This window comes from Molossus molossus, unplaced genomic scaffold (assembly GCF_014108415.1).
Source record: "Molossus molossus isolate mMolMol1 unplaced genomic scaffold, mMolMol1.p scaffold_m16_p_20, whole genome shotgun sequence".
Classification (NCBI taxonomy): domain Eukaryota; kingdom Metazoa; phylum Chordata; class Mammalia; order Chiroptera; family Molossidae; genus Molossus; species Molossus molossus.
In genome coordinates, this window is record NW_023425356.1 from 32,109,160 (window position 1) to 32,135,419 (window position 26,260).

Below are 26,260 nucleotides of genomic sequence, written 5' to 3' on the forward strand. Positions count from 1 at the left end.
CCTTTTGTGTATTAGCATAGGCAGTTTGTGTGAATACCAGTCCTGGTATGTGAGGTTTCCTTATTTTTCAGCAAACATTTATTTAGCTCTTATTCTATACCAAGAGGCTATACCTTTAGTGTAGAATTAAATTCCATTTAATTCCTAAGTTAAAGATACACAGAAGAATAAACCACTATTCCAGCTCATGGAGGTTACCATTTAATGTGAAATATTTTAAGGTTGTATATGTGTGTGTGTATGTTCATGTGTGTGTTCTGATAAGATGTAGAGTTCCACTTATTTGTAGAATATAATGAACATAACAGTCTGAGGAATGGGGTGGTCCCAGAGACATGGAAGTGGGGTACAGACTGACAATCCCCAGGAGAAGAGGGGGTGGTGGGGGAGAGATAAACCACAGAACTTATATGCATGTGTGCATGAACAATGGACATGGACAGCAAAGCTGGGGACAGGGCGGGGAGGGAGAAGGAGGGGGGAATCAGTGAGGGGAAAAGGAGAAACATCTGTAACAAAAATTAATTAATTAATTAATTAATTAATAATAATAAAAAAAGATGTAGAGTTTGTGGTTGAGGAGCCAGAATTGTTAAGTGACCCTTTTAGTTCCATATGTTATATGTGATACATTAACATACTTGGCTCCATCTTCCTCATCAACAGTGATCAACATGTCTGGCAGGTGCTAAGGTCACAGAGAAGTATGGGGCATAGCCTCTGCCTTTAAGAAGCTCACTGTGTCATGTGGAATACAGGAGGTTTAGATGAAAAAAGTTAACACAGAGCAGCATATATTGCCAAAGAAAAGATGGGAGAAATGATTTATTTTTATCTTCCTTCAGAATGGGGTCTTGAAAATTTTTTGGAGATTATTTTAGACAGAAAAGTTATAAAAATAGTACAGAGAAGTTCTGTATACCATTTACCCAGATTGCCCCAAAATATTAACATATTCCTACGTTTACTTTATACTTTTCTCTTTTCTGCACAACCTCATGCAGCACTTGAGTTAAGTTGCAGGCATAAAGCCCCTTTACCTACTTCATTGTGAATTTACTAAGAATAAGTTGGTTGTTCTCTGACATAATGACAATATAGTTATCAAAGTCAGGGTATAAATATTGATACAATATTATATAATCCATAGACATTCGGATATACCATTTGTTTCATAAATTTCCTTTTTGGCAAAAGAAAGTCCAAGATTATGCATTTTATTCATTTGTCTTATCTCTTTAGTTTTCTTTAATGTGGAATGGTTTCCCAGTCTGTCTTTGTATTTCATGACATTGACATTTTAGGGGAGCATTCAGCCCAGTTATTTTGTAGAATGTCCCTCAATTTGATATTTCTGATAATGTCTGATTTTTTTGGGGGGTGGGGGTGGGGGGATGTGCCCCTAGCGGGAACTTAACCCAGGACTCTCTGGTCCAGAGGCTGACACTCCAACTGCTGAGCCAAACCGACCAGGGCTTTTTTTTTTTTTTTTAATTTCAATATTTTATTTATACTCCAAACAGAATTTATTATTTTTCAACATCCTGACTTTAAAGAAACTAACTTATCCTTAATATTTTAATATGCCCTTCTTAGTTTATCTCATTTCAAATCAGAGAATTACCACGTTTGAGTTTTTTTCTCAGGAACCAGTGATGAATAAATAATTTTACAATTTTAACTTACTAAGAGGTTGTTTGCTGGACCTATCTGTGAATCACTTTAAAAAATGAAATAAAATAAAATAAAAGGAACTTAAAAGAAAAAATCAAGGGAACTTCTTAACTTGTCATGTGATTGTAGTAAGCAGAATTTATCAATTGGGTTTTAAAGATCGACACACCATGGTGTATTTTTAAATTAAATTTGTTGGGTGTTATGTTGTTTTATAACATATACATTTCAGGAGTGATATTTCTTTATGATTAGATTTAGGTCATATGTTTTGGGCAGGAATACCATAGAAATGATGTCATATTCTTCTCAGTGCATTGTATCTGGGCCCTTGCTGATGATTTGTCCCGTTACTGGTAATGTTAACTTGGATCATTAGGTTAAAGTGGTATCTGCCAGATTTCTCTATCATAAAGTTATACTAGTTTATGCTTTGTAATTAATGCATATATTTTGGAGGTATACTTTTTTTTTTAATCCTCACCCAAGAACTTTTTTTATTTTTGCATTTATCTTCAGATAGAGTGGGAGAAGGGAGAGAGAGAGAGAAACATCGATGTGAGAGGGACATATTGAGTGGTTGCCACCCACACGACCCCAACCGGGGCGGGGGACAAACTGCAATGGAGTTATGTGCCCTTAGAGGGAACCGAACCTGGGACTCTCCGGTCCAGTGGCCAGCGCTCTAACCACTGAACAATACTGGCCAGGGTGGAGAGATACTTTTTTAGACCATGTAAAGTTTGTATAATTCTTGAGACCTTACTTACACCCACTAGTTTTAGCATTAATTGATATCTTGCTTGAATCAATTATTATGATAGTCATCAAATGATAGTTTTTTCAGTTTCCATCGTTCCTTCTACATTTATCAATTGGGATCCTATTGTAAAGAGCTTTTCCATTTCCTCCGTATATATGTGTGTTGTTTGTTTATATCAATGTGGACTTAGGGATTCTGATTGTATTCAACAGGTTATAATTCTTTACCATCTTTATTTATTTTAATGTTTATATTACCACAGATTTGGCTAGTAGAGTCCCATCAAGCTGGTTCCTGTGTCCTTCCTTGGGGCACTTCCTTACTTTCTGGCACAACAAGATGTCCCAGGCTCATCTGATACTTTTCTTGCTTCATTTCAGCTCTGGAGCTATTTCCTCAAAGAGCTATGGTTCCTTTCAATTGGAAATGGTATTTAGAAACTGTGGACAGTAAGTGTATTCTTTGTTATCAGAGTAGCATTGTTCATAGTTCCACTCAGCAGACAAAGATAGTAAATAGGTGTTTATACTTGCATACCTCTATATCCATTTCTCTGTCTATATCCTTCCTCTGTTAAAACCTGTGAGTTCACAATGATGTCTTCAATTCCAGTTCAACACCACATGTTTTATTCTGTTATCTCCATATTTTTTACTGTTCTCTGAACAGTGGGAAGCTGGCACCTGTTATTTATAATATATTTATTTAGTTGCTCTGTCCTAGATGTACACAAAGTAGTTCCAGAATTCTTAACCCATCCATCTGTAAAAGAATACTAATAACTGGATTTCAGTGCTGATTTAGAGTTCTTTTTGGTTTCAGCCTTGAGGACTAAAACATAGTATTCAAAAGTTAGTTGCTAGGTCCTTCTCCTCCAACTCCCAGGCCTTCAATGTGGTTATAGTATTTGTTTGAAATACAATTTGGTTTATTTATCTGTTTATATTTAATGTTTCCCCCCTTCAAAATGAGGTCTTGATTAACATTTTCACTGCCAAATTTTTTCTCTCCTTTAAAAAAAAATTATTGAATGTATTGGGGTGACATTGGTTAATAAAATTAGGTAGGTTTCAAGTGCATCATCTATATATTGTGTTATATGTTCACCACCCAAAGTTGAGTCTTTTTTCATCACTATTTATCCCCCCTTTACCCTCTTCTACCTCTCCTCATCCCCCTTTCTCTGCAGTAATCACCATACTGTCGTCTGTGTCTTTGAGGGTTTTTTGTTGTTTTTTTTGCTTAATCTCTTCATTTTCTCACCCAGTCCCCTAACCCCCTTCTCCTCTGACAGCTGTGAAGTAAATCTTAACCTTTTGGGACAGCATGGATGGACCTGGAGAGTATTATGCTAAATGAACTAAGTCAGAGAAAGACAAATATCATATGATTTCAGTTATATGTAGAATCTAATAAACAAAATAGAAGCAGACTCATAGATCAAAATGTTTTCTCTTGACTAGAGACTGATCAGTCTTAGGATGAGAGTCCTGCTTCTCCATGATTGCCAGGGCATTATGGGAAGTCACTGATGGGGCTATGGGCCAGACAAAGAGTGTATGCCAAGGAACGTTCCTTTCTGGGCCTGCCATAACTCTGGGAAAGCCACCTCATGGATTGGGACCCTTGACACTTTTTCCTAATATGACTCCTCTCACATTCTCTCTGCCATTCACCATGATCACCTCTCTTGCACTAAAGGAACCAAGAATTTAGTTTTCTTATCAGTTCTGGACTATGACTGTGGATGAAGATGCTCAGCAGCTCCTATAATATGCTTAATGTAGGACCTTTGGATGATCTTGATCTGATCCCTCAGAGATGCAGCCTCCTGGCACTGCTAATCGAACCCAGACTTGTAAAATGTTTTGTTCTTTTGCTATGCTCCCCATTCTTTTTTTTTTAATCCTTACCCGAGGACATGTTTCCACTTTTTGTTGAGATGGGGGGTGGGGGGAAGAAACATTGACGTGAAAGGGACACATTGAGTGGTTGCCACCCACACGACCCAACCAGGGCCGGGGACAAACTGCAACTGAGGTATGTGCCCCTAGTGTGAACTGAACCCAGGTCTTTAGGGACCACAGGCCGACACTCTAACCGCTGAGCCAAATCAGCCAGGGCCCCATTCTTTTTGTTTGCTTGTTTGTTTTTTAAATCCTCACCTGAGGATACGTTTTCCATTTATCTTCAGTCAGTGGGAGTGAGGAAGAGAGAAAGAGAGAGAGACATCGATGTGAGACAGACACATTGATTGGTTGCCTCCCACACAACCCCAATCAGGCCCGGGGACTGAATCTCAGCCAAGTATGTGCCCTTCACCAGAATCTAGCCCAAGACTCTTTGGTCCACAGGCTGACACTCTAACTGCTGAGCCAAACTGGACAGGCCTATGCTCCATGTTCTGATACCTCTGTTCTTTGTCTGCTTGCCTTTCTTCACTGAGATACTTTGGCCTGTCAGCTAGCTCTTTTGCATTAGTTTTGACCTGGTTGATTTCTTCTCTGTGTCTGGGGATGGCTTCCAGATTCCTCTTCCTCTGCCCCATTTAACCCACTTCCTCCATTTCCCACACACTCATTTTATTTCTCTCCTTCCTCAAGACACTTATAACATGACCAGCGCTGCTAATTCCAGCTGTTCTGAATCTTGCCTGCGGCTTAAGTTAAAAAACAGATGGACCCAAAGCATCCTCGATGCTGTGCCAATTTCCACCACATGAAAATAAATTACTGAAAAGCATCAGGAGATTTTGGAATAGTTTTGAGGTGTGATTCTCTGTCTTCTCAATGGTCCTCTTTGCCCCACTCCTCCATCTCTCCTGTTTCTTCTCCTCATATCTGGCCCTCTTTCCATCTCTTTTTTCTTTGTCTGCCTCATTTGACAAAGGCAGATTTCCAAAACTTCTGCTCTGTCACCTTCTCCATATGCTGATAGGTTTAAGCATTGGGATGAGACTGTGTTGAAAATCATGCTGGGTTGTTGCTCTTTTTCTAATTGTGCCCTTTTTGAATCTTTCATCAAGGGCTAAGGAATTTCTGTCCTTTGGTCATATAGAGAAGGCAAGGCTGGGGTCTCTGTGTCTGTAAATGTGGGTACCTTTACAAGTCAAAGAGGTTACTAACTTGGAATAAAATATATGTTTCTCTATTGGATTTATCGATAGAAGTGCAAAAAGTTGCCAGTCCCACAGCCCACCCTTGCATGCTGTAGACAGGAAGTGTGTTCCTTGGAAAGTGGTAACACTGTGCCCTCACCATCGCTTTCAGAGTCCTCATATTTGGAATTTGCTAATAGCTTTCTCCAGTGTTCTGTAGACACTGTTTAACTTCAACATTTCTAGTCACCATGAAATATAAGAGAAAGAGAATCAACATCATGGGGCCACTTATCTTACAGGTATATCGCGCAGACACTGCAGTCGTTTATAAAGAGCTTCAGGAGAAAGTCGTTGGCAAAGTCCAGTAATTATCAGGTGCCCACTGTGATCTGAGTACTAGACTGTAGGAACTATACTCAAGAGAAGACCTTGAGGGATCGGCCTCCCGAAGTTCAGGACCTCCTAACTCATATGCAAATTATGGTGTGAATGTAGATAGCATTTTCCTTCCTCCTGCCCTACCCAACCTTCCTTTCTTCCTTCGTCTCCCCTTCCTCCCTCCTTTTCTCTCTTCTTTGGAGGAGAATACTTGGAAGAAAATTCTCAGATTCTCAAAACAGTCTGGGATATGTAATCATCTTCTAAAATACTTTACAAATAATATTTTATATTGCAAGTGGTAATACACACACACACAGATTCGTATGTATATTTTTAAAATAACTGAGAACAATATTGTCACAAAAGACTATAGGTCTTTCTTCTCTGTGGTGTACTGATATTTTCTATTTTGTTCTGTATTGTTCTGTTTCACTGTTTTTGTGTTTCATTTTGAGAAATGCTAGATGGTGACTTGCTAAATTGATTTTGTTAAAACCCTATTTGTGGTTTATATTCCACAGTTTGAAAAACATTGCTTTAAAAGCATTGCTTCTTAAAATTCTGGAGTGCATAAAATTACCTGGGATGCATATTTATTTATTTATTATTATTTAAAAATGTTTTTCTTTATTGATTTTAGAGAGAGGAAGGGAGAGATAGAAACATTGATGAGAGAGAGAACATCTATTGGCCTCCTCCTGCATGCCCCCCTCTGGGGATTTGGCCCACAAGCTGGGCATGTGCCCTGACCAGGAATCGAACTGGCGACCTCTTGGGGCATGGGTCAATGCTCAACCACTGAGCCACATCAGCTGGTCCTGGGATACATATTTAAATGCAGATTCCTGAGCATCACTCCACCTCTAAAGAAATAGGATTTTAAAGAATTTTTTTATTGATGAGAGAGAGAGAGACATCGATTGTTCCACTTATTTGATTGTTCTACTTATTTATGCATTCATTGGTTGATTCCAGATTATTCACTTGCTCAGAGATGGTAGATACTAGTAGGTACCATCTGAATCTAAACAGAGAATCCTCGCCCTGGCCGGTTTGGCTCAGTGGTTAGAGCGTCGACCTGCGGTCCAGAGAGACCCGGGTTTGGTTCCCGCTAAGAGCATGTACCTTGGTTGCAGTTTGTCCCCAGCCCTGGTTGGGTCGTGTGGGTGGCAGCCACTCGATGTGTAGCTTTCACGTCGATGTTTCTCTCCCTCTCTCTCTCCCTCTCACTCTATCTGAACAAAATATCGAAAAATGTCCTCGGGTGAGGATAAAAATAAATAAATAAATAAAAATAAACAGAGAATCCTCCCATTCCAGAATAACCCCAATTACCCATGTTCACCTCTGTGTCTTGATATCCCTTGATACTGTTTTTTCTAATATTTATTATGGCCCTTGTGAAGGCAAAGAATGAGTTAATTAAGGCTAGGGAGTAGACAGTGAAGGAACTGAAGGGTCATTTTACAAAGTGGCTGGGGTGTGGCCCAGCCCTCCAATAGGTGCCCAGAGCCAGTCCCAAATTAGAATGAGATGGGATCAAGACTGCTTCTCATTTACTTGCCTTTCATGTGTAACCACATGTCAACATGCTTTCCGGTTAGGCACCAGCAGTTTTGCTCCCTCTGAGTTCATGGACACTTGGTATTTCTGTTATGTGTTGTCTTAGAATAGCTCTGTGCTCTGAACATTGGTCAGCTGAACGTTGTCCATGAACTCTTTCAGCACCAGGGCTTTACAGATGCTAAGGGCCTTTTAGTTGAAATTGAGCAACAACCACAATGAAGTAAAAAAATTATTGCTGGTCAGGAGACCTGGGTTCTTGCTTCTCCCTGTGTCCGCCGCCCCCGCCCCCCCCCCCCCCCCCCCCCCGCATCTATCTGTGTGACTTTAGGCTCCCTGAGCCTCAGTTTCCTCACTTAGAAAATGACAAGTTTGGTCTAGACTCTAAACCATCTTAAAAGTTCTGCTAGCTCTGAAATTTTATGATTCTATTTTTTGTTCCCTCTGGCTTTTCCCTTTGCACGTTAAAAGTCTTCTCTTTATAGCCTCTCCTAGGTTGGGCATAGGAGAGTCACTGAATTTGGGAATTTCCGGAGATTTAGATAAGTTAATAGCAACACTTAGTGCACTGATGAAGTATGAAATTTACAAAGCAAGTTTGTTGCAAACTTGAGTAATAAGGCCTGGGAATTTGGAAACATGTTTTTCTTTTCAGCCATGACTCTGACTACTTTATGTGTGTGTGTGTGGGGGGGGGGGGGTGGTAAATATATTGTGTGGACTGTCAAGTAATAATAATAGTTATAACAATAATAAATGATGACAATATTGTTTTGTAGGTGTAGAACACTTCAGTGTTTATGAAGTATTTTTTATTTGTTTGTTTTTATGAACATCACCTTGTTTAACTTGGTCTTCATAATAGCCATGTTAGTTAGGCATGGAAGGTCTGCTGCCTTCATTTATATTTTTAAGCATATGAAGACATGTTGAGGCCCAGAGTGCATCGGTGACTTATCTAAGGTTACTCGGCTAGTAAGTGGCAAAACTAAGACTAGACTGCATGGTTCAGGGTGCTTTTCACAGAGGACCACCTTGCTGGCGTGGGGTATCATTGTTCATCCAGATTCCTTATAGACCTGTAGAACTCAGTAACCTACTGACCTGGAAATTGACCAGGGCATCTCTTACTCTAACCCTTTAACTTTCTGCCAGCAAAGCCATCAACATGATTATTAATAATATGCTCTGATTTAGAGCACATAAAGCAATGGGTGTACAAATTCACTCAACAGCCATCCAGATACATGTTGCAACAGTTGATTAGGCAAGATTGATGGAGGCTGAAGATATTAACTATTCATTAAATGAATTGTCTTACTGTGTTCAACACTTACAGGATTTCTGTGGCTGTGGCATTTGTCATTAGTCAATGCTGATTAAGTACCCACCCATTCTTGGTGATAGATGTTCATTGAATATTCCAAAATATACCCTGTCCTCAAGAGACTCCCTTACAATAAGTCAAGATAAATATCAAAATGACATATGAGTAATGATAATAATGCATGTAGCTGATATGATAACTATTTAGACTTCACTCCATTTAGCTCTATAGTTTCACAGAGTCAGGTTACATTATTACTTTATTCCTCTTTTCTCATCGTTATTGTGAACTATGTAAGAGAACTATTTAACAGGTATTCAGGAGGGAGGTCTGAATCTTAGGGATACTCTTTCTTCCAAAGTGACTTGTTGGTACTTGGCATGCTTAAGTACCATTTGCCAGGCAGAAGGAGTGGCTGGCTATAAATCAAACTACTCAGCTTGTACCTGGTGCCAGGGAGATACCTGCTCTCAAGGTAGTGGTTACTGCTTTGAAAATAAGTGTGCAGATTTCTGAGTGACATCATTTCAGGTTGGCACAGACAGGTATTTATTTCTCCAGCAAGTACTACCAGGGGTGAGCCAGACTGTCTATCTCAGTCATCTCCCAAGATTTCATTCATTTCAAAAATCTGCTAGCACATCTGTGTGTATTTTTTTCTCTGTATATTTGTCATGTGCTATAATAATTTATGGGGTTTCCAATGACATCTTAATTAATTAAGGAAGAAAACCGAAGATACAGTTTTAGAGATGTTCATAGGTTATTCTGTGGAATATGTGGGTTCAACTGTTAATGTAAATGGTTACAAATCTTTTAAAACTGAGAAACATATATTACTTATTTTCATCTTGGTCATCAACCATAACTTTGTTATGTCTTTTGCTCTTGCTATGATGTTTTATTTTAATTAAGTGAATTAGCTGAGACCTTTTGATATAATCACAGCCAATTTTGAGGGGTATTGGGGGGGATTTAATAAATAACTAAATTTCTAGGCCATTAGTTCTATGGATCTTATTGGGGTCTAGTGCATAGTGCTTGTTCTCTAGCATTTAGATTTCATTCAGAGTACACAAGGAGGGTTTACTAGCCTCTTTGTTTATACCTCCCTCTATTTCTGAGAAAGCTAGTGGCAAGACATGGGTGTAAATGAAAGGAAGGTCCTAGGTCATAGAGAGGGCTTGTAGGTTGGCAGATCTTCTAAGCCAGCCTTATCAGGGTTTCACAATGGGTCATTCAAGCCAGTGTACACACAAACATCAAGACCAGGATAAGATGTGGGTTGTGGCTGATGGACAGTCTAGAAGCAGCAAAGTCATGTCTCAAATCCAGGAGATCTGCAAACATGAGAGAAGCAAATCAGAAACAAGAATGACACTCCCTTTATCCCTAGTGCTCAGACAGTGCCAGGTACATAGCAGATGCTCAGTCAATATTTTTGAATGAATGAGAAATAAGAAGACTTCAGAGATCAGGGGCTCAGAGAAAGAGTCTGGACAATAAGATGTCAGAAGTCTAGGCAAGATATGTAGATGGCAAAGATTCGAATCTTGGGTAGACCCCACCCTACTTCACCATGTCTTGTCTTATGGGGTCCTCAGAGCCGTCTCGCATGATTGAAAACCTCTAACCTTCTCTCCCTGACATGAATATGGGATGATGTGGGGTGGCTGAAGGAACACAAAGTTTCTCACCTGACATAAATTGATAGAGACATTTCTGGTCTACAGTGGCTCAGATTTGGGAACCACTCCTCTTCCCTACCTAACCCAGAAGAACCTTGGTCCTGCAATCATTCAGGAACTATCAGACACGGTGCTGACATTATTAAAATGTTAAACACGGTGCTGCTCCAGTTCTTAACTTCAAAGCAGATTCCTAAACTCCCAGCTTTTGCACATGCCATTATCCTAAGGGTGTGGCTGGGTTCCTTGGAACTAACTCAGAGCCACAAGAATTCCATTTCCATACAGCTCTTTCTGCAAACCTGATTATAGGGGACAACTTAGACTATTTTGAGTAAGGTGGGTACACTGCTGCTTGAATCCTTTCTAATCATCTGCCTAGGCTACTGAAGACAATTTGTGGTATTAATTTATCCCTGAAATCTTGAAAGCTTATTTCTCCATATATAGAATATACATTTTTGCCTTTGGCCCTTTTATCGTCCTATCTAAGCACTGTCTTTATACTCTGATCTCATTGCTGGCAAAGGAGAAGCCTGAGCTGTGATAAGCCCAGAGAAGTATGATTGCCCCCTCCCTGCCCACCCGCCTGCCTGTCTTGAAAGATGCCTTTAGGCTGCCAATGTACTACTGGGTCACACAACCAAGCAGCCACCATTACAGGAAGAATCTTTTTCAAGTCAGTTTCCACCTTGGTGATTTTCCCCCCTCTTTTTTGTAACACCTTCCCCAGCAAATCCAATCCATCCTCTGGCTTATCTGGGTCAGCAAGGGTCTGATTTTATGCATGGCACTGTCAAACCATAAATCCGCTGTGGCTTTGCCTCTCTATCCAGCCCGTCTGCTTCTGTCAGCATCAGCAAAATGCATAATAGAGAAAATAAGCCAGAAAGGCTAATAACACTCATCTGAATAAAATAATCTCTTTGGCTGCGTTAGTTCACTTCATTTTAATCAAAGTGCCAGGAAGGAATTTAGGTTTAAAAATTCAGCCTTCGCCTTGTCACTAATTCCCTGTCCAGCCATCACTAACCGATCCCTTTTATTATGCATGTACCTTCTTCTTATCCTCCTTAGAGTTGGATGCTCTATAACATATATTGAATGGTATCTGGAGCTCATTTTTGTTTTATCTATCATCACATATGTCTATTTTTAAAAGCGAGAAATGATCTTCTCCTTAGATGTATTAATGTTTGCTATCTCTGTGTACAGACCAGCAGTTTTGAAAGGGATTCTGAGAAAGGGGGCTCAGCAGAAGTTGCCGAAGCACCTCAGGTCCTAGCTCTCGGCTCCCTCTGGCTTCCTTCCTGTCTACCTCAGCACACAATTCCCCATGTGGAATGCAGGACTGAGTGTTCCACCTTGCCCCTCAGGGGAAGGACAGCGGAAGATTAAATTCTGCTCTTCCATTGGCATCTCCCTCACGTCTTCCCAGAAACTACAGCTGCTTGGTTAATTGCCTGTTGCTGCTGTCTTATCCCGAACATTATTTGCTGAGGGCTGTTCGTTTTCAGCAGGCTGCACTCTTGGCCTTGGCCCAGGGCCAGGTGAGGAGCTGGTTGGAAGTTGATGAAAACTGAGGAAATAAAAATAATAATATTTTTTTCACATTTGTATAGTGTTTTACTGTTGATGTAATTCTTTTGCATCCACCGTCTCATTTGAGCCACACAACAGACCTGTGAGGTGGGCAAGTCAGATGGTTGACCCAAAGGGAAACATTCTTCACTAGAGCAATACAGACGCTTGCTACCCAGTGATGCCAAGCGTGTGTCACACATCCCATCTGCAGAGCTGTGAGCGGAGCAATTATTAATTAAATGGCACCTTAGGTCAGCAGAGCTCCCAGGATTTTGCAAGCATGCTCTGAACATCTTTAGGGAGCTAGATGTACACTGATAGGGCATATGTCCATTTTACAGATGAGACAGCTGAAACCAACCAGAGGGGATATGGAAAAAAAAAGGAAATGCAATACAAGCCAACTTGGACCTATATGGAGGTCTTCACCCTTGATATTTGAAAGAAATCCTTTTGAGCATTTGTTGCCAAGTTTGTTGAACACCCATAAATAATCTAAGCTGCAAAGAAAAAACTGGGTTAATGTATTTGAAGCTAACGATCGAGCTGTGCAGGTTACTTTCTTTCAGTACGTGTACAATAACCTCTACAGTGGATGCACAGTTCGGCTTGTGACTTTCTGGGCCTCCTTTGTTTGGACTCCAGAGTCATCCCCTCTCAAGTACAGTATGTTGTTTTTTTGATCTTCCTTCTAAAAATTTTTTTTAAGTAAGAAAAACACTTCTGGATATTTTGTCTGCTTTTTAGGGATTAGTGTTTGAGGAGGTTTGCAGCTGTTCAGCACATTCCTAAGGGATGTAGACCTTTTTCTTTAAATGCCCAAGTATTACACAACCTAAGACTCTGGGGGCAGGGAAAGTAAAGAAACTGTACAAACAAATGATAGATGGAAAAGATATAAAGGCAAATTTCAATCTCCTAACCAAACGAAGTTCCCCTGGCTCCAGCAGCCCCAAATAAAATAAGGCCACAAAGCTGCTAAAGCAGGAAACCACTCTAGCAGAACCTTAATATGCTCCCCATGAAATCACGTCTCGTTGACTTGCTTATTTTCCAGCCTGAAGTGTGTTTTATCTTTGTTCGTGTTGGCTGAGAAAATTGTCTCTACAGTGCATTTGTGTTTCTCTCCTACAACATGTCTTTCACCTCTTCTGCCCCACCACCTTCCCAAAATAAATAAATGAATTAATTGAAACACCTCAGTTGAAAGGAGGAATATAGTCTGAAAAAGCATACAGACTCAAAGAACCAAATACGTTATATGAAAAACTACAGTATTAGTAAAAAAAAATTTTTTTTAAAGAGTGGAAACCCCTAGAAAAAACAGAGAACAGTGTCTGATACTATTTTTTAAAGCCACAAATTTTTTTACAGAAAAATTTTGCATAGAACCCCCATATATGCAGAGATTTACTAGTGTAAATTTACTTTTGAAGTGCAAATTTATAAAGAGTAGTTATTACAGAGCCAGTCAGTGAGCACATGAGACTGTGTTTATGAACCCAAAATATTGAAATTGGGATTATGAATCAGAGTTGCAGTTTTAAGTCAGTTTCAGTATCCAAGTTATTTCTGGTTTTGGTTTGGGTTGCCCAATATCAAGAAACTACTAATTCACACAGATGAGTTGTTTTGAGATAGTTTTAAATTGATTTAGATGCTTGAAAAAGGATATTTTTGTTTTAAAGCTGAATCAATATTACCTACCAGCTATTCTCATACCCATTCATAAATATTAATTGGATAAGCCCCAAAATGTATAAGAAACATTGCAGTTGATAATGAGATAGGATGATATTGAGCATGTATATTCTCAGGACCCAACCATAGTCTACCACGAACACAGCGTAAGCCCTGAGCCTTCTGTGGCATGTAGTTAAACTTAACCACTATGTGTCAAGTAATGTGCTCACCTGAACAGTTTTACTCAAGGAGGCACACAGGCTGGAATGAAAGCTAAATCTATACAGAGCAACATCCATTCTAGCCAGTAGTACATTTTTCAGAAGTTCAGATGCACTGATTGATTCTTTATTCCAAAGTTTGCATACAACAAAGTCCAACTGGCAGCCCATGAGACATTGTGATGATGTCTACTGGGTTCTGGGTCTCATGTACATTTAAGTGGGGAGTTGCTCATTTGGATGGATGTGTTATAGTTCTTTGAAATTGAAATGTGATTCTCTGTAATTCCAGAGTTTCTCAGAACACACTTTAAAATCTCCTGCTCATGCCCGGCTGATGTGGCTCAGTGGATTGAGTGTCTTCCCATGGACTGATAGGTCCTTGTTTGATTCCTGGTCAGGGCACACACTTGGGTGGGGGGGCTCCATCCACAGTAGGGGGCATTGCAGGAGGCAGCTGATTGATGTTTCTCTCTCACATCAATGTGTCTATTTCGTCCTTTCTCTAAAAAAAAATCAATTAAAACATATTTTTTAAAAATAATAATAAAATAAAATAAAATAAAAGTTCCTGCTCACTGAAACTGGTAGTGGTTGTCCCACTACATGCTGTAAGGATAAAAAGACATACATGTGGGAAAGTACTTGTAGCACCTTAGAAGTTCTTAATAAATAGAAATTTATTAGTATTAAGTGAAGTTATTTTATTTAAAAAGATTAGCACTTTCTGCCCATCCTTTATATTAACTCGTCTTTTTATTTCTTTTCATCCTTTCTTCTGAGGGTCCCCTTGGAACTAATGCTCTGCTTCATTTTCCATGGTGTGAGATAGGTTTTGCCTCTCCTGCCTCCACTTGTGATCTGTGGTGTACATGTGTGAGCTAGCTGACCCTTTGTTCTCACCTCTGAAGTTCTCTTGTATTATAGGTCTTTGTCTCCCACAGTGCACTGTGACTTAACACCCCTGATACTGTACTTTATTCTTTTAAGATACAAATGTTTATAAGTTTGTGAAATTTTTGTGTGTAAAGCACTATAGGAAAAAAAGCAGTAGAGACCACCAATTTATGTTTACTCATAAGAAGCAGGTTGAAACCAGTTGTAAAGTTAAGATCTTATACGATCTGTGCAAATGTAAGTGCCTCATGTATTCTGTGCTTCCTGAAGACATGGATATCTTACTGCCTGATACAAATATAAATTAGATTATTTAGGGTTTTGTAACTGAAACTAATCTGGAATCAATTTGAAAGTTTTCTTGTGATGGAAACATCAAGTGTAACTGAATGCATGTTGTCCAAATGTCTCACCATTTTGAATTTAAGATTATTTTCTATTCATCTTTTTTCCAGATGCTAAATATTTTGAATATTTGTATCTCTTGCTCGCTAGTACATATTTTTTATTTCCATAGTAACCTTTTAATTTCGGAAGGTAAGAGGACATGATGTTATGGCAGTGGTCAGCCCATGAGTGTTAGGGATTTTGACCACAGAAGTGTAATGTAGGTGTATGTGATGTAAGTAAGTGTGGGGTAGAGGGTGGGGATGGGAAGCAATATAGAACAGTTTTAATTTGGACTCTAATATTCATTGGTGTAAAACACCGTCTTGGTGCTGGTTAGTCAGATACTTGACTTAATGGTCCGGTGTGTTCTGAAGCCAGAGTTAGGTTTGGCGTGATTGTTTGTTAACAGTTACCTCATAATAGAATGGGAAAAGCCCTTCTAAGTTGAAGTCCATGCTCTACAAATCACAGGTGCCTGGCAGCCTCCAGGCCTGAATGGAGGCAGTGCTGACTCAAGTCAAGCCACTTTCTTTGCTCTGAGAGTTGGACTGGAGGGAGGGAACAGGGGTAAGGGGAATGAACAGGTTGTGATTCTTTGTAGTGATTAGGAGTTCTCTTTGTAATGACAAGGCTTTGTTTTGAGTTCCAGAATTGCCACTTTTTAGCTATATGACCTTGACCAAAATATTTAACCTTTCTCAGTCCAACTTTTCCTCTTTTGCTCAATGCGGTTAATAACACCCACTTCATCAGGTTGTTTTAGGGTTCAAGTTAAGCAGCATGAGTTATAGGGCCCAGCTATGTGCCAAATACATAGTAAACCCTTGATAAATAGTACCCCAAGCAACCCCTACTTTCTGTTTTTCTCCTTAAAGAGATCCAACTTACAGATGCAGAACTTTCTGTTGCTTACATTGGTGCTGTGAACTGAGTAGAGAATAACTCTTTTTTTTTTTTTTTAATCCTCACCCGAGGACATTTTTCCATTTTTTGTTCAGATAGAGTGGGAGGGAGAGAGAGGAAGAGAGAGAGAGAGAGAAACATCGACGTGAAGGGACACATCGAGTGGCTGCCACCCACACGACCAACCAGGGCCAGGGACAAACTTCAACCGAAGCACGTGCCCTTAGCGGAAACCGAACCCGGGTCTCTCCGGACCGCAGGCCGACGCTCTAACCGCTGAGCCAAACCGGCCAGGGCGAGAATAACTCTTTTGGATCATAATGTTTTCATTAGAAATCAGCACCTAGGTTTGGCACTTTACTGTTCCCCTCAGGCTATAGAGGTTTTAGGGATACATGGGTTCAGGAAGGTTGTACTCTAGGTTGCATGGGACATGAGATAATAGCTCAGTCAGTGAAACCAAAGCCTCCTTGGGTGCATTCTATGAGACTGAAGACTTTTTAGTGACTTTTTCATGGCGACTGCCTCCAATGTTGTATTCATGGAATTCTGCAATAAATAAATTTGTTTGTGCGTGTGTGTGTGTGTGTGGGGGGGGTTAGTTTGTAGTGCTTTAGTTATTTTTATCTCTAGGCAAAGTCTTGAACTTTTGTCTCTAACCCTAGATGCATACCCAAAGACTTGGTGGCTATGGGAATGGACTTGACGAGACAGCCTAGACCTTCTTTTAGTCAGACAATATAGAAGTGTGGTTCTGGTCCCTGACCTCATCTTACTATCTCCATGACTCCTTACTAGCTGTGGACAAGTTTTCTACTCAGTAAAATGGGGGAAATAGTAGTTTTTTTAAATTTGTTTTTGTTTTTTTAACAATGCAATGATGGAGCTTAGATGAGATAATACAAATAAAGCATTCTCCAAGTTCCTGGAACTTAATAGATGTTCAACAGATAACTATTAATTCTCCTTTTCCACCATTGAGTTTTTAGAAAAAGAGAAAACTAGAGGCGCAGAGTTCAGAAAAAATATCTTTATTTCTGGTTTGGCTTTGATCACTGTGATTTTGTGGCACGGATTGCAGTCATAGATGTTGGCCTTGGCTGCTTACTAACAATGGTTTTTTTTTTTTCTTGCTGTTTCTCTGCAGGAAGGATCAGAATGTTCTCTCTCCAGTCAATTGCTGGAATCTCCTCTTAAACCAGGTGAAGAGGGAGAGCAGGGACCACACCACGCTGAGTGACATCTACCTGAATAATATCATTCCTCGATTTGTTCAAGTCAGCGAGGACTCAGGAAGACTCTTCAAAAAGGTATATAGCTGTTTCTAGTCATAAAGATACTTGGGTGGAGCAATGACCCAGTTTTGTAAATAAGACAAAGAATATTTTATTGGCCCACTTAACAAGGCTTGCTTGGTCACTCCATACCATATACTCATGTAGACAAAATATTAAATTGACATTCTTTTCTTTCTTTCTGGGCTGAATTAATAGTAGGTCCAGGAAGGTAATCATTTTCAAGGTATCACCCCAGGATTAGCAGCATAATTCATAATCTGCATGTGTTAACAATAAATATATTTGATTGATTTCTGTGAGTTGTGGAGCTGTTAAGATTCAAAGATCTTCAGTGTCACTTCATGTATTTTTTCTTCTAGTTCTGTAGCAGATTCATATGTTTGTTTTTGGTTTAGTTCTCTTTTAAGTTTTTACCTTGTCCAAGGGGAACTCGTGAATTTGGTTATTGTTATCATGACATATCTTTGTCTTTGGGTTCCTGATGCTTTTTGAAGCTCAGTTATCTGTCATAATTTCTTGAATGTACTTTGAAAAATTTGACCAAGGAAAAACTAAAAATAAATTGTTATGATCTTAAGAAATTTATACCAAATTCACCTTACATGTCAGTAGTGGAACTACCCTCTTGGAAACCCAGCAACCTCTTTTCTAAGCTCCCTCAACCTGAACTCTCAGTGGAGTCATTTATTCATGAATTCTGGTGACAAATGGTGTCCAAAGCCCCAACCATTGTACATGATATACACCATGTCTAACATTGAAGTTCTGAGATCCGCAGAAGACATTTCAGAAAGCAAATAATCTTCCCACAAGTTACAGGTTTAAGGAGTGTATGTAGGGCTATTTTATTTGTTTCATATACAGGGAATTCATTGGCTTCCAGTTTACAAAATTCAGCATTAAAATTTGAGGCTGGAAGAGAAGCGTCTTTAGTAAACAGGACTGTGGTCAGCAGGAGCCATCGCTCTTGGTCAGTTTTCTGATTCTTAACATTAGGAAGTTTTCCAGATCTCAGTAGGTCTGGAATTAGAATCTGATTTTTTCTGTTTATAACAGCATGAAAAAATAAATGATGTAGAAACTTCCATCTACATAATTGCATCTGTGAAGGGGCTTTCCCTGTGTCTTAGAGACAGGATATTAAAGGTACAATCATCTGACAATGAAAAGAGGGAAGAGAAAGATAAATTCTTCCAGATCTCACTGGCTATTTTTAGTGAACTGGCTGTGCTGTGGTTGGGGCCATGCTTCATTTAGGGGCAGGGGTATTTTTCACTATCTCCTAATGGTTTTTAGCATCTGCTGTAGCTTGGGGTCATTAATTTGAATAATTCTGCAACACTTGGTGACGTGTGTATGTGGCTAAAATGAATAACTATAGTTAATACTATATTGGAAATAAGTTGAGAGTAGAGTTCAGGTGCTCTTTTCACACACACACAGAAAGGTAACTATGTGAGGAGATGTTAATTAGCTTGATTATAGAGATCATTTCTCTCTGTGTGTGTATTTTATGTCTATTTACACCTTAAATATTTACAATTTTTATTATAAAAATTTAAAACCTATTTAGATAGGACCTTGATAGTAATCAGCTCTTCTTTATGACCTCAACAACCACCTAAACTATCTTGAGAAGTAAAGGGGTTGACTGATAGTTGTCTCCTCTATTTTCTGTGTTCATCTGAGAAAAAAACTCCTGTGAGAGATGTTCACTTATCTAGGTGTCATCCAATCTCTCAACTCCCTTTTTCTCCCAGCTTTAGAAGTTTAGGGAAGAACCTGAGAGATCTCTCCAGATCTCAGAGATGTTTGTGTTGAATACAGCCAGTTAGCAAAGCCATGAGTTTTCCTGTTCCTCAGGTGCTCTTTACTAAAGGCCTAATTGCAGGGAACATATACAAGACATGGGGCATTTGCCCTCCAGAAGGATAATCTATAGTGAATGATATTCCTAGCCGTGGTCTCAGGGTTGACCTTCGCAAGCTGGGCATTTCTATGCTGGGGGTATAGAAAGTCTTAAAAAAGACTTTCTAATTACTTACAGGACTGCTTATATATTCATTTCATTGAAGAAAAGTACACATAACATAGGCTTATAGCTAAATGCATTTTTTTTTTTAATCCTCACCCGAGGACATTTTTCCATTTTTTGCACAGATAGAGTGGGAGGGAGAGAGAAGAAGAGAGAGAGAGAGGGAAACATCGATGTGAAAGGGACACATCGAGTGGCTGCCACCCGCACGACCAACCAGGGCCGGGGACAAACTGCAACCGAGGTACGCGCCCTTAGCGGGAACTGAACCCGGGTCTCTCCGGACCGCAGGCGGATGGTCTAACCGCTGAGCCAAGCCGGCCAGGGCAGCTAAACGCATTTTTAAAAACTGAACATACTTGGTATTTTAGCTCCCAGATCAAGAAAAACAATATTTCAGTACCCTAGAAGCACTACCTCCTCCCTTTCTTCTAGTCATTAGGGAGTTAGGAGAGGGTCCCAGACCCCAAGGATAACAATCGTCATAACTTTGAATAGCAGAGATTCATTTTGATTGGTTTTATGCTTTATATAAGTAGGATATACAGCGTGTACTCTTTTCTGTCTGGTTTCTCTCATTCATCTTCATGAGATATAGTCATATCATTGTATATAGTTACAGATCATAGGGTTTTCTCTTGATCTTTATAAATTGTTAAAATTAAATTACAGATTCATTTTGTTCTGTCTCTGCTTTCTAGTAATGGGCAAAGAAGCATTCTGTCTCCATATCTTGATTTTTAAATCTCTTTTGTTTAGAGTATGTTGCACATGAAGAATTAGAATCCCACTGGGTATAATCAGATAAGAGAGCTAAAGACTGTACCTAGCTACCCTGTCAGCTGTGTGAAGCTTCCAGAGCTTGGCTTGTGCTCTCAGAGCAGAGGCCTTTTCCAAGTGACCTTTTCTCTCGTGCTAAACTCTGCTAGTACTCTGACACCTTGGATGATTACTACTCTTTTCTGTGCCTCAATTCCCTAAAGTTTTTTTTTTTTTCTTTTTTTAAAAAGAGTTTGACTATGTGATCTCCATGCTGCTTTTGAAATTGCCCTGGCCAGTTTGGCTCAGCGGTTGGAGCGTCGGCCTGCGGTACAGAGAGACCCGGGTTCGGTTCCCGCTAAGGGCGCGTACCTCGGTTGCAGTTTGTCCCCGGCCCTGGTTGGTGGTGCGGGTGGCGGCCACTCGATGTGTCCCTTCACGTCGATGTTTCTCTCTCTCTCTTCTCTCTCCCTCCCGCTCTATCTGAACAAAAAATGAAAAATGTCCTCGGGTGAGGATAAAAAAAAATAAAATAAAATAAATAAATAAAATAAAATTAAAAAAAAAAAAAAAAATGCCCGGGCCGGTTTGGCCCAGCGGTTAGAGCATCGGCCTGCGGTCCGGAGAGACCCGGGTTCGGTTCCCGCTAAGGGCACGTACTTCGGTTGCAGTTTGTCCCCGGCCCTGGTTGGTCGTGCGGTGGCAGCCACTCGATGTGTCCCTTCACGTCGATGTTTCTCTCTCTCTCTCCCTCCCACTCTATCTGAACAAAAAATGGAAAAATGTCCTCGGGTGAGGATAAAAAAAAAAAAAAAAAAGAAATTTAATATACTGTAATTCTGTGATGACAAGGTATTGTACACTGGGGCTTTCTTCCAGTTGTTGGTGACCTTTGTTAATTCGTCATAGGTAAGTTGCAGTCCCTGACATAAGGACAAACAAAAGTGGATGTGGGTTTGGAGGAGGGGACTAGCTTAAGCAATCAAAGACTGAATTTCCTGAGGAATGAAGCACTCAGATTCTGTTACCTGTAAAGGCCAACAACCGAGAGACGCCAAAGTGGAATACACGTCTATAAAATATACACCTTTTATTTTACCTGTAAATTTGGTTACAACAGTAAAAGAAAACTCTGCAGTTCTCTGGAGACACCAACTTCAGAAAGAATACCTTTATTTCTGGTTCAGCTATAGATACCCATGAAAATTCACGAATTTGAATCTATTCATCATTAGCAAAAAATGTGCATTGTCTCCTTTCCTCTTCCTCCTCCTCTTCTTTCTTTTTAATTTATAAAACCTGATTCACTGGCACAGGTTATGATAAACACCAACATTTCTGAATTCTTATGTGCCAGGTACAGTGTTAAACAGTATATACATGATCCCTTTTAATCCTTACAATACTTCTGTAAGGTAGGCACTATTATTGTCCCTGTTTGATGAAGGAGGAAACTGAGTCTTAGAGAGAGGAAACAAAAAAGAGGTGAAGCTAGTATTTAAATCCAGTCATTTGGCTCTGGAACTCAAGGTTTCTATCTACGTGTTCTTGTAGGACTCTCTAGGTACGGTGTGCAGAGTAGAGGGTATTCGGGACTTTCTTACTCTTTTCTTTTGAATCCAGCTATTTCACTTAGTTACAGAATTAATGTAGCCTTTTCTCTTGAACACAGACCTTCAAAAGGTGTGGAGGTGTTAAGCATCAACATGGGGTTGTTTCTACCTGGCGGCTGGGCAAGCAGCTGGAAATTGAGAGGGAAGTAGGGCAGTATGTGCTTTTCTCCCTGGGGACAGACTCTCTAGTAAGAGGGAAACAAAGATTCATTAAATGGGAGAACTGGCCAAAAATCTGGCTCACAGCTAACTCAGCTAATTTGGGGATGTCAGGGAGGCTGCACAATTGGCTCCTCTATGCTACTGAACCCCCTTAAGGGATGCTCCCTGCTAGCCTTCTGGCTTGTGGTTGTTTGCAGGGACATATTTTACATTTGCATAAAACCGTAGTGGATTCCTTTAGCTAAATATAACATCTGGAGAAAGTAGACTCCTGTCCACAGCTTAGAAACAGACCCACTTTGTCTAGGAGTCCAGGGCAAATTGAGCCGATTTGGTGCTCCTGACATCTCTTCTCATGTAATGAAAGCTCAGTCTGTCTAACCCCTGTTGGAACCAAGATTTGGGCAAATATTATTGCTGCCACCTTCATTTTTTAAAGCAGTGGCTTAAAAAACGGTGGCCAAACACTGCCAAATACTCCAAGTTCCGTGTCGTCTCTGTGAGAAGCTCGTTCTAAAGAATCCCACCAAGAATAGAAGTAATTTTCTCCACTTTCTCAGCATAAACTGAAATAAACTTGGGTGTGCTTTTTCCCAGAGGGGACAGGACAGTCCTGTTCTCTCTTCCTTCTTTGCTCTAGCTCAGCACACTTCAAGTACCTTGACTTTGCTTTTCAAGTCACTGTTTTTAGCCCTGAACAGCTTGCTCACATTTGGGTTCGGAAGCTGGTCAGTTGTCCAGAGGCTCTCAGTTGCATCCTGTTTTACAGTATTCTAGTTAACTATACTCCTTTCTTACCTTTATTACCAGAAGGTTCTGTGGCAGAAAGTCAAGTTCAATTGAGAAAGCTAACTCAGATTTCCAGTAGACCAGTAGCTCTTAACTTGGCCTGTGCATGAGAGTCACTTGGGCATTAAAAAGAATATATTTGTGATCTTGAATAGACAAGATTTTTTAGGATATAAAAAGCATGAAGTAGCCCTGGCCAGTTTGGCTCAGCGGTTGGAGCGTCAGCCTGCGGTCCACAGGGACCCAGGTTCGGTTCCCGCTAAGGGCATGTACCTTGGCTGCAGTTTGTCCTCGGCCCTGGTTGGGACGTGTGGGTGGTGGCCACTCGATGTGTCCCTTTCACATCGATGCTTCTCTCTCTTCCTCTCTCTCCTTCCCACTCTATCTGAATAAAAAATGGAAAAATGTCCTCGGGTGAGGATTAAAAAAAAAAGCATGAAGTATAAAAGAAAAGATAAATTGGACTTCACCAATTCTTGGACTTTTGCTCTTGGAAAGACACTGTTAAGAAAATGAAAGATAAGCCACAGGCTGGGAGAGTATATATGTAATATGTACTATATATGAGTAATATGTAATATTACTCAATAAGAAGAAAAGCCATTTACATTTTTAAAAATAGACAAAAAATTTTAATAGACACTTCATTAAAGATATATAAATGACCCAGGCTGGTTTGGCTCAGGGGTTGCAGCGTTGGCCTGTGGATCAAGTGGTTGTGGGTTTAATTCCTGGTCAGGGCCTCGTACTGGGTTGCAGGTTCAATCCCCAGTCAGGGTCGTGTGGAAGCCAACCAATCCATGTGTCTCTCTCACATCGATGTTTCTCTCCCCCCACACCTGTCCCCACTCTATCAAAATATCAATGGAAAAATATCTTCAGGTGAGGATTAACGACCAAAAGATATATAAATGGCCAATATGCGCATAAGATGCTTATTATAATTAATCATCAGGGAAATGCAAATTGAAACTATAAGGAGATGTATGCTATAAGGAGATATATGCTATATCTCTAGATATATAGCATATCACTAGAATGGTTAAAATGAAAAAAGACTGACAGTACCACCTATTAGTGAGGATGGATGGAATTCTCATGTTGCTGGTGAGAATGTAAAGTGGTACAAGCACTTTAGAAAGTAGCTTTACAGTTTTTATGCAGTTAAATATGTACTTACCATATGACTCAGAAATTCCATATCTAGGTATTTACATAAGAGAAATAAAAGCATTTATCTACACAAAGACTTGTACTTGAATATTCCTAATAGCTTTTGTTATGGGCTGAATAATGGTCCCCCTCCGCCCACCTCCCAAAGATGTTTGTGTCCTAATCGCTGGAACCTATGGATATTAATTTATTCATATAAGACTTTGTACATGTGATGAATTTGAGGATCTTGTGATGGGGATATCATGCTTGATTATCCACGTGGTCCCTAAATGCAATCATTAGTGTCCTTATAAGAAGATGAAGGGAGATATAGACAAAGAGAAGAAGGCCATGTGATAGACGCAGAGAGAAGCAGTCAGAGAGCGAAGCTACTAGGAGGAAGAGGCCATGAGCCAAGGACTGTAGCTGGAAAAGGCAAGGAAACGAATTCTCCCTGAGAGCCTCCTGCGGGAACACAGACCTTCTGATACCTTGGTTTTGTGCTAGTAAAATTGATTTTGGACTTCTGACTTCCAGAACTATAAGAGAATAAATGCGTGTTGTTTTAAGCAACCAAGTTTGCAGTAATTTATTATGGCTGCCGTAGGAAGCTAATATTTTATTCATGATAGCCCAAACTGGAAAAAACTCAAATATCCATCAACAGATGAATGGAAAGACATAGGTGGGTATTTCCATATATGAATACTACTCAGCAATAAAAAGAAACAGAATGCTGATGATAGAATAATGTAGATGAACTCTAAAAACCTTATACTGATAAAAAGAAGCCAGACACAATTAGTCCATTTGTATGAATTTTTATTAACAATTTTTTTTTTCTTTATTGATTTTGGAGAGAGAGGGAGAGAGAGAGAAACATGGATGAGAGAGAACACTGATTGGCTGCCTCCTGCATGCCCTCCGGTGGGGATTTGGCCCACAACCTGGGCATGTGCCCTAACCGGGAATTGAATTGGCGACCTCTTGGTCATGGGTCGGTGCTAAACCACTGAGCCACACCAGCCGGGCCATTTGTATGAAATTTTAGAAAAGATAACTCTGATCCATAGTGATAGAAGCAAATCAGTGATTGCCTGAGGCCAGTGTAGGGGTGAGGGATTGACTGCAAAGGGACATAAAGGAGCTTCTGCAGTTATGGAAATAGTATACAATCTTAATTATGGTTGTGGTTACATGAGTATGTGCAATTGTCAAAGCTTATACTATATACTTAAAATAGTAGATTTTATTGTATGTTTATTATGTCTCAATAAAGTTGATTTAAAAGATAATAAAAATATAATGCCAAGGCCTCACCCCAGGGCCTAGGTGATTCTTGCACATAGCCAGGGTTGAGAACCACTGCTGTAGATAATCTGGTTTCCATCTTTGGGAAACCCAAGAGCACAGAGCACATTTGAAGTCATAAGATCCTATCTACAATGTTCACTCCTGCAACAGACAGTGTTGAAGCATCTGGATTGGTTTGTCTAGGCAACCCATTGTGGTTTTCCTACTTTATTCTTGGAGGGTGACAAAGGGTGAGTCTGGCTTCAGATAAATAAGTCACACTGCAGGAAGTGGGGAATGTAAGAAGGATGCTGAGGAAGAAATGTAAGATACTCAATTAATACTTTTCTCCAGGGCCTCCAGATGTTAAACATGTCCTTTCCTCATTAGCAGATAAATCATGATACAATATCGGAAATAAAAAGAGAATTGCCATGACCAGTCAGATTTCTTTGGCACCAAGGAAATGGGTCTTGCTGTAAAAGAGGATAAAGGAGATTTCAAACTAAAAGCAGTACATGTTACCTACCTACCTGTTTATCCCCTTTGGATTGGAATAGGATTTCCTAGGGAGTTTTTGGGTCCAGCTGTTTGACATGTGTGAGGAGAGAGGATGATGATTCTGTAAGGAGACATGTGCTGTGGTGGTGGTGGTGTCATAAATAAGAAAAGAAGAAATAACCCAAAGAATGGATTTCCAGTGGTTGTGTTCTGCCCTCTTGAGAAAGGGTTTAACTTGGAGATGTCTTTGGGAGGAGTAGATGAGTGATTTTTCAATCACCCTCCCCTTCCTCCCCCACTGAACTCAGGATCTGTTATTGATTGAATTTCCTCCACATCATAACATGGTCACTAACAATGTTGTGCAGTGCTTTACAGGCAGCTGCTCCATTTGTCCATTTTATCTTGTTGGTAGCAAAAATCTGTTCTGATTAATTGAGCTTTATTCTCTCATATCTGATGAAGAGATCCTTTTGGAAAA

General features: G+C 39.9%; 1 protein-coding gene across 4 annotated transcripts in view; it reads left to right on the top strand.

Moving 5' to 3' along the window:
- Positions 1–26,260, top strand: part of SRGAP2 (SLIT-ROBO Rho GTPase activating protein 2) — a 249,457-nt gene that overhangs the window by 106,571 nt on the left and 116,626 nt on the right. For all 4 annotated transcript variants that reach the window (XM_036273719.1, XM_036273722.1, XM_036273720.1 and 1 more), the window contains exon 4: positions 17,322–17,484. In XM_036273719.1, the coding sequence (XP_036129612.1) occupies positions 17,322–17,484 (163 nt within the window). The remainder of the gene's footprint in view (positions 1–17,321; positions 17,485–26,260) is intronic.